This window comes from Sebastes umbrosus, chromosome 9 (genome assembly GCF_015220745.1).
Source record: "Sebastes umbrosus isolate fSebUmb1 chromosome 9, fSebUmb1.pri, whole genome shotgun sequence".
Classification (NCBI taxonomy): Eukaryota; Metazoa; Chordata; class Actinopteri; order Perciformes; family Sebastidae; genus Sebastes; species Sebastes umbrosus.
The window spans coordinates 5,564,201-5,579,223 of record NC_051277.1 but is presented as its reverse complement, the minus strand read 5'-3'; the positions used below and the strand labels follow the sequence as shown (position 1 = coordinate 5,579,223).

The window sequence follows — 15,023 nt, the reverse complement described above, 5'->3', positions numbered from 1 at the left end:
ATGAAATGCCAGCGTCAGCCTGCCAAAGTCATACTTTTTGCATCCCTTATAGCATTAGTATATTTTTGTGCAAGTTTTATTACCTTACATATTCTCTTCCTCTCTCTCTCTCTCTCTCTCTCTCTCTCTGTCTCTCTCTCAAACACACACACAGCGAGTGATGCAGCACTCAGCCCTCGATTATCTATGAAACGTTAATTGTTGCAGTCCTCAGTCCAAAAGTGAACATTTATTGAAAAAAAGAAATATATAATCATTTCCAAAATTCACAACATGTTTTCATCTAACAAAATATTCTGCTTCAATCCAAAATTGTTGGCATTTAGCCTTCCAAAAATGACTGTTTCACTGCGGTCAAAAACCTGTTAACTCTCTCGCATGCACCCGTATTAACGGGGCGGTCTAGCATAACAGCACCATAAATTATATTTATATAACCACAGTACCACAAAATCTGATTTTTCCCATTTTGGGGGGGGGGTATTAACATCATAAAATATGACGACAGACATTCAAAGCTTCATTCAAAACCTTCAAAGCTTTAAATTTACAAAAAATGACATTTGATACATCCCTATCTGCTGGCCAATCCAGTGGATCAGGAGAAAACCAGACTGACTGCTGAAACCCAGCAGGAGTGACTGTTGAGTTCAGATCAGAGCGGAGCTGAGACAGCATATATCAATATGTAATTTATATGTGTACATTAATAAAATAATTATATATTTAACTGACTAATATTTTTGGTGCCAACTAGCGAGAGTAGCAACATTTAATCTAAGTTATAATCTTTTACTTAATAAGTTGTTCTTCTCAGTTTTTAAACTCTCAGACATCCTCAAGTGCTATGTTAATCATATTTGGTACATGTACAAAGACATGTGTTTTAAATCTCCTCTGCCACTAAGGGAAACAGTAATTCATAAATAAACCAGTAGATGAATGAATAACAATCACTAAATGAATGAATACAGTCTCTGCCATTTGAATTTTGAAGTGAAAACATATGCTTGAGTGGTGACTTTAGTTTCTGGTTGTATAAACACTGTGGTCAACTTCGGGTCAGTTATGATGGATTAAGGTGGACAAGTTTACATGAAAAAGGTATCAAAGAGGTTCCCTGAGATCCACAGAGTCACCCACAGTCCTCCTCGTGAACTTTTTTTGCTTTTTTTTTGTCATTTTTGGGGGGTTTTCCGGCCCGCAAACTCTGCTCTCATCAACTTTATTTTCCAGCAGCAGGAGGCAGCTCTTTTTAGCTAAAAAGCTAATAAACCCACTGTACATTACCTGCTCAGCACCAAACATCTGACAGACAAAATTAGCCACTAGCTGGTAAACGTAGTAGAGTATATTTCAAGCTACAGTAACAGACCATATATTTTTTCTTGGGAGTTTGTCAAGAATAAAAAACAGAACTAAAAGGAAAACTTGCATTCATCATGTGGCCAGAAACACAACTTTAAATGACTGCTAATGTGGCTCTGTGTCTGCTAGTTAGCCTCAGCAACTGTATTAGGTAATAAATGATATGTCAGATGCTGTGATTACCGCTTCTTCTTCTGTCCCCAAATGGCAAAATCACATATAGATAATATGAACTTCAGGCTATGGCACACAATGTATTCATCTCAAAGTGTGTCTTACCAACAAGGAGTGTGGAATTATTGTCAATTGTTAATTATAATACAGTAAACATAGAAATAATAGTAAAAATAACTTAACTTATATGGCACCTTTCAATACAGCTTACAAAGTGCTTTACATTAAAAACAAAATGAATAAGAACCAAAACATGTACAAGAAATAAAATAGTTTAAGTAGTTATACTAAATGCCATCGGTTAAGAAAAAGCCAGACGTTAAAATTGAGTTTTAGGAAGAGAGATTTAAAAGAAATCCCTGAGTTTGTCTGCTCACAGCTGAGGGACCTGGACAGAAAAGGCCCGGTCACCTTTAGTGACAAGTGGAGATTTTGGATCCATTAGTAGGGCCTTGCTGGAGGATCTCAATAGGGAGTTAGTAGATCACAGATATTGGCAGAAGCCTGACCATTCAAGGCTTTAAAAACAAGCAGTGAAATCTTAAAATCAATTCCGACACCTCTTTTTTTTATTGCTCCTGCAAAGCAGACCCAGTCAACACTGTTCTTTTACACAAACCATATTTCCACCGCTTCCGTCACGGCTGTTTACAAGAATCCACCATATGGTTTTCTTTTTCTTTTTGTTTTTATACATAACTTGCTCTTCGCTGTTACCGCTGATGAAGTCGATCTTGTCTTACAGAGAGAGACTTAGTACACATCATATTTAACCCTCTCGTATACAGGACTTTGAAAATGTTCAACACATAAATGAAGATGATGCCAAATATGTTTTAAATCTAAACTTTTAATTTCAGAGCAATCATTCTTATACATTTGAAATGGGATTGCAAAGTGTGTCAAATTAAATTGGCCATGTTGTACTCAGGTGTGTGTGTGTGTGTGTGTGTGTGTGTGTGTGGGCGTGTATTACCCACGTTGTGGGGACATAAACCTGTTTACACAGTCACATTGTGGGGACTTGCCTTCCAAATGGGGACAAAATGCAGGTCCCCATAACGTAAATCATTATAGTTTAGGGTGAGGACTTGGTTTAGGTTTAAGGTAAAGGTAAGGTTAGGATAAGGGTTAGGATTAGGCAAGTTACAGTTAGGGTTAGGGGAAGTCTCCAGGAAATGAATGTGAGTCAATGTAATGTCCTCAAAAGTCATGAAAACACAACTTTGTGTGTGTGTGTGTGCATGGTGTGCCGTGCCGCGCCCTAGGGCTCACACCCTGGTAATGGCTGCTACTACTTCATATTAATTGATGTTGCTATACTTCATTTTAAATATGTAAAAGCTGGTGGTTTTATTTTTGCTTCGTTTAGTAATTTAATTTCTTGGCTCTGAGTTTTGCAGATCTCAGGCCAGTCAAGTAAGATTTTAAGTCTCTTGGTTCTAGAAATGCCAAGTGAAGTGTGTCCCTCCGAGGTGTCAGGTGAAATAGCCTCAGCTGTGCGATAAGGTGCAACTTTGAAGTTGTGAATGAGGTTAGAGGCAGGAGTCAACCTCTGCAGGCTATTATGACTACCACACCCCCCCACCCCATCTCTAAGCATCTCTCCTGTCTACTACACTCACACAAGTCACGTCCTCTCCCTGCCTCCACAACTCCTGGTTCCTGTGAGTGCAGTCTGGCTTGTGTTTGACATCACAAGTCTGTTATTTACCTTAATCATTATGATGAAATTACATGTTTGTTTATATCTGCAGTTTTATCAGTCATTTAGCCACTGAGCTAAGTCATTAACAAACTGTAATTAATTGGTTGTTGTACCAGCATGTGTGGCTTTCACAAAGATACCAGAGACGATGCATCTGTTAATTTACCTTGATGGGGACAGAGCTGAGTTTTTTACTCAAAAATATCCTCCAGCTTAGCCATCTACTTCACTCCAAATGTCTTTCATTTCAACAACCCAGCCAGCACTGGCGGTATGCACAAAAAAACTGCATAAAAACGGACACTTGGCACCTCCGGCTATGGTCACTCATCTCCCATCAGTATCTTTCATGCACTGAATGCCTTGCCTTTCAAAAACAAACAGGCTCTGCAGCCACCCAGTTGTACACTCCTAACTCATACCTTTCAGTAGTTTGTGTGACACCAGAAACGTATCATAACAATAGCATGGGAAAATATATCTTGGGGAAGAGAAATGACCATCTTCAAGTAAGTACATGACAAGCATTTAGATGGTTGATTGTCGGGAGAGAGGAGGTAAACCATTGTGCCCCTGTGAGTTCCCTATTCCTTTTATTGCAGAGGGCAGAGACTCACACATACAGCGCCAGCACATCACCCTGACTGATTTCCTCAGCACTTCCTGGGGGATTGTCATCACCCCAGGTCAATGTCTAAACTTTCCCATGCATCAAAATATATTGTAATTGACTCCATTTGTAATTCCTCCAGAGATCTGGCACCGGGCTGCAGCTCTGATGGCTGCCGAAAGCAATAAAGTCTCACAGACATGACCCCCATTGTAAACAAGGGCCCCTTCCAGAGTGGGAGGTACAGTAAAGTGTGGTTTTTCGGTGTCTGGCTGCACGTCAGCTCTTTGGCTCCGGACCATACTTCCATTCAAATGTTGTAATTCCACAATTATGTAGTTCTCATGTCATGTTTTATTCTTCTTGGCTCGTGTGCTTCTACTCCATTATAGATCTTGCTGTTTTAAGATATTGGATGACCCAATAGTGCGAAATGGAGCTTTTCTTTTCAACAGTTTTTATAGATACCAGTGTTGGCTGGGAAGGAGGTGCAGTAAATACTGCATTACACTGTACACTACATTATATATGTGCTATAATGCAGTGTGGTGTAACTGTAATAATTAATGTTACAGCAATTAATATAATAGCACACTGCTAATGTGCCATAATGAATGTATGAATTCTGTTGTGGTAGACTAATGTAACGTAAAGGGACTTGCTCACATTTTCTATCAATACAACATTAAATTATATAAATATTAAGCAGGTCAAAGTTAATGCGATAATAACACGTTCATTTTAACGCCACTAATTTCTTTAATGTAACTTGCGATTTTTAGGTTGTAATGGGCTCATGTCATGCTAGCTTGTGGGGAAGGAGGTTAAATAACACTCCAAACTTACGCTACATTTTGGTGAGGAAAAACTGGCATGGCCATTTTCAAAGGGGTCCTTTGACCTCTGACCTTAAGATGTGTGAATGTAAATGGGTTCTATGGGTACCCACGAGTCTCCCCTTTACAGACATGCCCACTTTATGATAATCACATGCAGTTTGGGGGCAAGTCATAGTCAAGTCAGCACACTGACACACTGACAGCTGTTGTTGCCTGTTGGGCTGCAGTTTGCCATGTTATGATTTGAGCATATTGTTTTATGCTGAATGCAGTACCTGTGAGGGTTTCTGAACAATATCTGTCATTGTTTTGTGTTGATAATTGATTTCTAATAATAAATATATACATACATTTGCATAAAGCAGCACATTTGCCCAATCCCATGTTGATAAGAGTATTAAATACTTGACAAATCTCCCTTTAAGATAAATTTTGAACAGATAAAAAATGTGCAATTAATTTGTGATTAATCATGATTAACTATTGACAATCATGTGATTCATTGTGATTAAATATTGGAATTTAATTCCATTGACAGCCCTAATGAATATATATATATATATTTTTCATTTTTAACTTAATGTTGTATCATATTAGTAAGGAATTTTCTCCCAAATATTAATCACTTCTTGATTTATTGAAACGGCTGGAGTCTGTGATCATTGCTGCAATAGGCATTTGCAGATTAACCATTACACATTTTAACCTTATGGTTTTACTATGGGGGGGGGCATCGGTTCTGATCTGACAACAAATCCTTCATTATGATAACAGTTCTGTAACATGGGGGGTTTAAGGAAAATGCAAATTAAAAGAGGAAATAGAGCAAAAGTAAAAAGGATTTACCCATTTATGTGCACGCAATTAGTGCAACACTGATGGGAAATTGTGATTTGTTTGTGCATAGTGTGGATTTGTGTCCTCTCAGTGAGATTAATTGCATTGTCTGCCAACGACATTGTTTATTTTCTGGTATGATGTGACAATATAATTCTTCTGTATGTGTGTAATTATTTATAAGGCAACATAAGTAGTGCATTTAATTATTTACAAATAGATAAGTAACTTGAACTATTTTTTTTTTCCCCCTCAGCACTGAAAATCAAAACAAGCTGATATAATTTGCTTGTTGCCTGATCCATAATGTTTGATTCAGGTGCCACAAGGTTCCCTCCATCTCCTTTGTTTATGCTGTCCATTAGATTTCCACATTTGCCACTTTCTCCTGCCTGCTGTTTTTAACATCACATGATCCGAGGTAATCAGACAGAACAATGTGACTGCTTTGCCACGGCAACAATATCACTTTCACTCCTGCAACTGGAGCTGCTTTGATTCCTGCTGAAAGGGGAACACATAGAGTTGTGTTTATCCTTTTGTGTCTTTCCTCTGATGTACTGCAGTCTGCCTCCCACTTCATCTCCTATTCACTCTCAGGTGCCACCAACAGCTAAATGAAAAAAGACAAGAGAAAAATATTTAATTCTGCGTAATTTTAATTGGGGATGGGGGTAATTGAAATGACTCTAATATGTTCAAAAATACTTTTAAATCGATATACAATTCATCATTGTCCTGGTATCATGCTGCTGATCAATAGTCAGTTTTGGCCTGATGTGATGACTATGCCCTTTGGCAGACATTATGTGTGTCTGGTCATGTGTAGAGTCCCCTCAAGGTCGTCCTTTCTTGACACTCCATGCTGTATATGCAAAGAGGCTGTGAGAGGAGGTTTGATGAGAAGATAACAAGCTAGGGCAAGATTACTTCTTCGAGCCTCTGAAAGGTTTTAACATCTATAATCTTTAGAGCTTGAAAGACCTCTTAACTTTGATTAAAGTGCTGATATTATCATGGCCACACCCCGTCAGCCAAACAGACTTATCTGAAGATAAATAATGTCCACCCGAGGATGAATTGTAATACATTTTGGTGATCCCTTAATTTTTATCTAGTATGATCATCGGCTCGAAATGTAAATGTTTTAAATGCCTTGGTTTATTACGATATACTTGCAAAACTTAAGACATTCCCATCATCCTCGGCTGTACTTTGTGTTTCGTGCTAATTAGCAAAACTAGTTAAACTAACATGGTAAACATTCTACCCTCTAAACATCAGCAACCCGTTCTCATGGGAGGGCTTATAAATAGCACGACATTACAAGGACATTTCACGTGTCATGAAAACGCATTTTAGCTTTTTTGCGTGAAATTTTTACGCCACTTTTTGGGTGTCATTTTTACCTCAGGCAACAAAACTACGGTAACAGCTTAGGCAACAAAACCACTTAATTAGGTTTAGGAAGTACATGATGGTTAGACTTAATATAGTTACGTAAAGCAAGTAAAATATGTACGGAAACAAGTTACTAGCTCTGAGCGTAGCATATTTACGCGGATGAGTTTACATCGTAGTCAGAACAGACTACATGTCGTTCTTATTGCACATGAAGTGACTTGTGCAATACTGTCTCATTCAGGCATCATTTAGTGCAATCGGGCTGACATCTGCATATCAGCATTGCTATTACGAGCATGTTAAGTCTTGTTTTTCATTCCGTCCATTAACTTCTCAAACAGCCTTTCGGCTTTGAATCATTTATCATCATGTCAATCATGTCTTGATAATGTGAGTCGTTATGGCATATATTTCCAGTGATAACACTAGGTGCTAATAATTCAACCAACTGACTTCCCACGCTCCTCCAATATTAGCATCACAATATAACATTCATGTGGAACACATTAATGTACCGTATATACATATATAGTGAGCATATCTTTACTGTCTTTGTTTCTGCAACTCTCCCTCTCTCTCTCCACACCCACAAACATACACTTTCTTAACTAAAGGTGATGAATGCATTTATGAACGACCTTCTCCTTTGGTTTTATGTTGCATTTGTCTTTGTTTTCACAAGTGTATAGATTATTTAAAACTTGATCTTTTATTCTACGTTGGCAGCAACGCTCAAAATAAATCTCAATTTCCTTTGTAACCTTTGGCGGCATTGCAAGAGCATTGGATGAAAGATTGGTATTATTTGTCTATAAATCAAAATGAAAATTGCCCCCTTCTACAAATGACTGAATATAAAGTTGACGTCTTCACATTATAGCGGTTGATTTGGTATTGTGAGCTACACAGTATTTTTCCCTGGCAGTTTGTTTGAAGGAAACGGGGCAAAGCTTAATGAAATACGCTTTGTCTGTCGTTTGTTCATGGGGATGAGTAATGCGTCAATGGCCAGTATAACGGAGCTCATATCAATAACTGGAGGATGTTGACCACAGAGGAGTTTTTTTTATGTTGCCCGTTATTCACACAAGTTAACTTCTTGTCTTTCAAATGGCTTCTGTCTTTCTTGTCCTCTTTCGTGTCCCCCATGCATCACTCGGTTATTTATTTTGCTTGACAAGAACGCCAACTGAAGCATACAGCCGACAACTTAAAGAAACAACATCCTTTTTTCTTGCGTAAGAAGTTACCTGAGAAGAAAATGTGTGCATGTGTGCATGTGCTGGCTTAGAAACCTGGAGACAGAGATATATTTTTCTTCTGTATGTCCTTGAAAGACACTGCCAGGCCTTGCTGACAGGAGTCATTAGAATAATTTTACATGTTTCAGAAAATCCTTTCTGTCTGGGAAGAGGAAATATACAACCCCCTCTGTCCCGTCTGTTTCTCCTCTGATCCACTTGAAATGTGTATTCAGAAGATATCAGCGCTGCCATGTTTTGTACCCTGAAAATAGCAGCATTATTTTTGTGGTAATTTAACTAATGACATCCCAAAAGAATCCGTGCTAGATTCTGTAGACACTACATTATAAGAGCTAAGGATAGTGATATTAATGTATATGTATTAGGGCTGCACAATTAATCAACATTGTATTGAAATCACATTATGGCCTACAGCAATTTTCAAATCCCAGGGTGCAAAATATGTGTCAAAATACCATTTTACATTAAATATTGTGGTGCAGCAGAGATATCCTGGCCTACACATCGTATTCTACAGATTTAAGAAGACATCTTTGTTTGGTACTGATCCCCGCAGAAAACACACCATTATCATTTTATCAATGCAAATGAGAATAATGATGTGAAAATGATCATTCCCTCTAATATCGCAAATCATTTCACAGTTGCAATATCAGTCAAAATAATCAACATTAGAAATTTGTTTCTAGGGCTGTCAATCAATTAAAATATTTAATCACAATTAATCTCATAATTGTCCATAGTTAATCGTGATTAATCGCAAATTAATCACATTTTTTTATCTGTTGAAAATGTATCTTAAAAAGGAGATTTGTATAAGTATTTAATACTCTTATCAACATGGGAGTGGGCAAATATGCTGCTTTATGAAAATGTATGTATATATTTATTATTGAAAATCAATTAACAACACAAAACAATGACAAATATTGTCCAGAAACCCTCACAGGTACTGCATTTAAAATAAAAATACGCTCAAATCATAACATGGCAAACTGCAGCCCAACAGGCAACAACAGCTGTCAGTGTGTCAGTGTGCTGACTTGACTATGACTTGCCCCAAACTGCATGTGATTATCATAAAGTGTGCATGTCTGTAAAGGGGAGACTCGTGGGTACCCATAGAACCCATTTTCATTCACATATCTTGAGGTCAGAGGTCAAGGGACCCCTTTGAATATGGCTATGCCAGTTTTTCCTCATCAAAATGTAGCGTAAGTTTGGAGCATTATTTAGCCTCCTTTGCGACAAGCTAGTATGACATGATTGATACCAATGGATTATTTACATTTTCTAGAGTTTTGTATGATATCAGTTTCTTCACTCTAACTTTAAAACTGAGCCCAGTACAACCTAAAACTTGCAAGTTGCTGTCATATGTTAAAGAAATTAGTGGTGTTAAAACAAATTTGCGTTAACGTATTATTACCGTGTCAACTTTGACAGACCTAATTTTTTCAAAATCGTTCAGCCTTAATATGTATTTACTAAAAAAACTTAAACTTATCCATACCATAAAAATACATGTTCACACTTCAGCCGCCACATTTATGTGTGTCAGTAATTCCCATGTAAACAATAGCCTGTATTGTAGTCCCATCATGGCGTCACTCTGATCCTGTAAATGGCTCCCCTGAAACACCATCACAGTTAACTTGAGCCACTGTTTCTTGGCCGCCGTGATTACTGTGATCAGTGTTACAGCCAAATTATTACCCGATGCTATCACTCATACCACAAGCAACTATCAAACGCCACAATGAGTGAAGAAGACCTTTCCACGGCTCGATGCAAATTGTTTCGTCTCTTGCATCCATCTGTCCACCTCCCATGCAGTTCATTATTCTTCTTCTCTTTTTTTTTGTACCATTACTGAGGCTGAGATCATAGTGACAAGAGCATGTGGATCTCAGAGGCCCTATCAGTGGAGAAACAGGCGGAGAGTGTGGTTTTCTCACTGTCATCCCCAGGAGTCAGTTCTGTGAGAGTTGAGGAGGAGGGATTGTGAAAGTCCCAGTCACTGGATCCGTCCAGCCAGTAGCTCCAAAGACTAATAATGACAGTGATGTCAGACCTTACCCTTATTGGGCCTCATGCAAGAACATTTCCATGTTCTTGTCTAAACTCTCTCTTACTTTTTTTGAAACCATGGGCTCGTACGAGATTTGGATCCTAACTTCAGATAACTGTAAAAGAACTGCGTAAGCATGATGAATACCACCTGTGCGTAAATGAGCGTGTATTCATGAGAATAGTAAATTAGCATAATTAACACGTCAATGGTACCATATAAGGCAACGCTTCCTGTCCCATTCATCTGTCTCTGCCAATATATCATCACGCTGTCTAAAGACACGCTCTCTTCCAAGAGCCTGACGCACATCCAAAAGAAGTAAGTCAGCCATGACGCGCCTGGTTACACTACCCGTTGACCTTATTATATACAGAGACAAATTAACCATCAAGTAGTGCATAATTTAAGTTGTTTTTCAGTTTGAGATGTGCATATTGATATTGTAGTGTTATACAATAGCATCAATGGCCAATTTAAATGAATGATGATATTGTTAGGGTATAAATACATTTAAAATTATTTTACAATTCAAATTGCAGAGTCAAACAGGTTATTGTCAACATAATCATGAAGTGTAGTTTATATAGAATTATTTTTTTTTATTATTATTTTTTAACCATTGTTTTTCATTATTTGTAATGAAATAAACAAACAATTAGTGAAAAACGTAGCTTTGGATAACAGCACACGACTCCTGCGTAAATTGTGTTCGTACCAAAGAGAAAATTGTAAATACAAGAAAACTGGTTAATGCAACAAGTTCTCCTAAATCACTCGTACAAACCACTTAAGATTGAATCTGTTCATACGAGTGCTTCTTGCATGAAGCCCGATGTGTTGCTTCTATAGACTGATCACAGCAGGCGGTTTATGTGCTTCTCTTCATGTGTCTGTACGTGTGTGCTCTCCAGCGGGGATGCACTTCAGCTACCTTTGTATTTGTGTTGGAGGTTGTTTCAGTGTGCCGACTGTGCTCGCGTGAGCCACAATCTTGCCATCCAATCTTATTGACAGAAAATGAGAAAAAGAGCAAATCCAAGCTATGGAATTGATGTAAAGCGAGACAAGGTTGACCCTTGTGTCATCGAGGCCGCATCTCTTGACAGCTTGTCCATTACTCCGCTCCTCACTCCCTCAGCACTTCAATTACAGTTTGGTGGATGGGCTAACCTTGCAGATGTCGGGGCGGTGTAGGTTAAATCATATAAGTTGTTGGAGATGGCTGTCCTTATATTGGTGCTTATTGTGGTTATCAATCAGTGTTTGACGCAAATCACATTGACTAGCTTCAGAATAAGACGGGCCATTCGCTGTGAATGCATGGGACAAAATTCTGTCTGGGGATGATTCATCATTTTTTCATTCACTAAGCTGTAACTATGAAAAGTAACTGTTATTAGTATATACTGGTATCCCGCTAAGCCAATTTAAATTTAATCCACATAATAGTGAACCAGGAAGTGTAAAGAGCGACAAAGGAGGAGGGCAGAGTGGACGGATGGGTCCAAAAATACCGGACTTTGTCCCAGGACACCGCTGTTCGCACCCCATCTGAAACCAGAAGTCAACGTTGATTTATTTGTCACGTAACTTCCGTACTTAAGTAACGCCACTTCTGTAGTTATTTCAACCCAAACCACGATCTTTTCCTAACCCTATCTAAGAAGTTTTGTTGCCTTAACCTAACCAAGTTGTTTCCTGTGAAGACGGAAGTTTATTTTGAAAAGACTATACGCGTGCAATGAGCGGAAATTGACACGTGTTGCTGGACATTTGTAGGAAAATGCTTGAAAATGAGGAATAACTTTTCATAAGATATCAAACATATGAGGATATGTTGCAAAACAAGATCACTCATAACTATCATTGATCAACGGACTACATCCTTCTTTCAGCCGGGCATATTTATGTTTTTTGTTTATTTGTTTCACTTTTGCCGAGGAGGTTGTAAGTATGATTGCCTCCACCCACCTGTTTGTCTTCAACCAACCTGTTGAAACTCAAGGCTGGGCTTGGATGGAGTTTACTGTTCACATTACCACTCTCAAGAGAAAGGATGTTATTGGTTTCGCGACCCTGCGACCTTCCCTATTGTACAGGCCCAACCTTCACTTCTCAAAAGAACGTAGGACTTAGTCTCAAAGAGGAAAACAAACCTACTTATTGCCGTGACCCCGTGACCTCTCCGCCAGCTTTTTACCTATCTTCGTCAGGCTGAAGATCCGACTGTATGTAAATATATTTGTTTGGAGTCAGCGTGCAGGCGTTTCTCTTTTCATCTTTCACCTTGCATCACCGTTAGGCTAAACTCTTGTTGCTCTTAAATAATTACTCGTCTTCTCAGTACAGTACAATGTTGGCTTTGACCGTAAGGCTTAACAAATCAGTTTGTTAGGCGACGCTCTGCCCTCTACCCTTTCTTGTTTATGTCATGTTTATATCTTTTGTCTAGATTTTCAGCTTTGTGCCTCAAAGGTCAAGGCCTTTAGTTGTAAAAGAATATCAAAAGCAATTGAAATTGAAAATAAATTACATGTTATAGTACAAACATAAACGTCTTTCAGTCAACAACTCTATTTACTAAATGTAGTCAATGTTGTAGTGAATTCATACATAAACTGTGACACTGAATTATGGCTGCAAATAAATAATAAATAAAACATTCACATCTTGAAAGAGATCAAGGACCACGTTTTAGACCTTCTGACTTCTGCGTATAACTTTTAATTGAATGTTTGCTTTTCTTTTTTCTGAGACGAGTTGTTTTGAAAGACCTACATACAGTATGTGTATGTGTGCATCAATACGACTAAACCCCTTAACAGCAGCCCGAGACACGGTGCTGCATCCATGCTCCTGTCCCGTCTGATCCCCTAAGACACTGCTTACTGTTTGAAGTCCACACTTGAAAGGCCTGATCTGAATACTGTGGATTCCACAGCAACTCTGCAAACAGTGATTACAGACTGATTAATGAGCCGCGCTCCCACTGTACACACACGTTTACACATGCTTTATGCTTTCTAGGCCACACACAGATGGAGAATGCAGGAGTCAGTATGTCACAACGTATAGTCTAACTCAGTCAGAGGTTAGTTTTTATTTAAACTTCACTCTCACTACATTAGTCATGATAATAATTTATTATTAATATCACGAAATCTATACAATAATAATAATTTCAGACAAATTAATCTTTAACTTTGTTTATTGTGCTTTTTTCTCTTTTTTGGTAAATTAATATGTGAGTGTCAGGAGGTGGAGAGAGTGTGTAACCATAACTGTATATATAAAATGATTTAAGAGGCGCTGGATTATTTACACAATATTATCATATATGTATTATTAACATGATATCAATATCTCATTTTTAGATATCATGGTTATCGTCAATACGGTAGGGCTGTCAAAGTTAAAGCGATAATACGCGATAACACAAATTAGTTTTAACACCACTAATTTCTTTAACGCATTTACACAACTTGCCATTTTTAGGTTGTAGCGGGCTCAGTTTTAAAGCTGGAGTGAAGAGCCTGGCATTATATGAAACTACAAAACCTGAGGAATCTATTGGTGCCAATCATGTCATACTTACACGTCATGAAGGGGCTAAATACGCTCCAAACTTGCGCTAAAGTTTCGGCGAGGGAAAAACTAGCATTGCATTTTCAAAGTTGTCCCTTGACCTCTGACCTCCAGATCAGTGAATGAAAATGGGTTCTATGGGTACCCACGAGTCTCCCCTTCACAGACATGCCCACTTTATGATAATCACATGCAGTTTGTGGCAAGTCATAGTCAAGTCAGCACACTGACACACTGACAGCTGTTGTTGTCTGTTGGGCTGCAGTTTGTCATATTATGATTTGAGCATATTGTTTAATGCTAAATGCAGTACCTGTGAGGGTTTCTGGACAATATCTGTCATTGTTTTGTGTTGTTAATTGATTTCCAATAATAAATATATGCATACATTTTCATAAAGCAAGCATGTTTGTCCACTCCAATGTTGATAGGAGTATTAAATAATTGACAAATCTCCTTTTAAGGTTCATTTTTAACAGATAAACAAATGTGTGATTAATTTGCAATTAATCACAATTAAATATTTCAATCGATTGACGGCCCTACAATACAGGTATATGGTGACACCCCTACTTCAACATAGCTGTGTTGTTTACTGGAAACCTGTCAATGAACCCAGTATGAGTCTTAATTGTGGTTGCTAATTAATTCATTCATTCATTATGCATCTTTTTGTTTAATGTTTCCCTACAGTGTCTGCTGAGATCTTAAAAAGCAGTTTGACCACCATGGAGAAACACATCCAGAGGCTCGAGAACGACATCGAGAACTTCCCCAAGACAGACGACAAGCAAGATAAGTTTGTGGAAAAGATGTCGATATCCTTTTTATGGTAGTTTTTACACAAAACATATGTGTTCTGGCATATTAGGGCGTCGTATGTGCAATTTTGTGGACAGCAGTGGCAAAGGAGTGTGCTGTTTGTGTTGTTACCTGACAGTGGTGAGCAGTTTAAGTCACTTGGTGTGATAGGTGGCACCCAGGGGAACGAAGGGAATGGATCTGGCTGCCTCGCTATGAGATGTTGATCGGATCTCCCTCTTCACTCCTCCCTGGGTCCCAAGAGTGAAATCATGCCTGTGGCTATTTTTACTGCACTCTGCCACCGCTGCCTGTCCCCCGGGACACTCTAATAGGGGCTCTAGCCCCTCGCACCAAC

The 15,023-nt window shown here is 38.4% G+C and overlaps 1 protein-coding gene across 9 annotated transcripts in view; it reads left to right on the top strand.

The window, feature by feature from the left end:
- The window catches only part of diaph2 (diaphanous-related formin 2), a 447,791-nt gene that overhangs the window by 307,083 nt on the left and 125,685 nt on the right, over positions 1–15,023 (top strand). For all 9 annotated transcript variants that reach the window (XM_037780358.1, XM_037780361.1, XM_037780360.1 and 6 more), the window contains one exon: positions 14,558–14,682. In XM_037780358.1, coding sequence (XP_037636286.1) covers positions 14,558–14,682 — 125 coding nt within the window. The remainder of the gene's footprint in view (positions 1–14,557; positions 14,683–15,023) is intronic.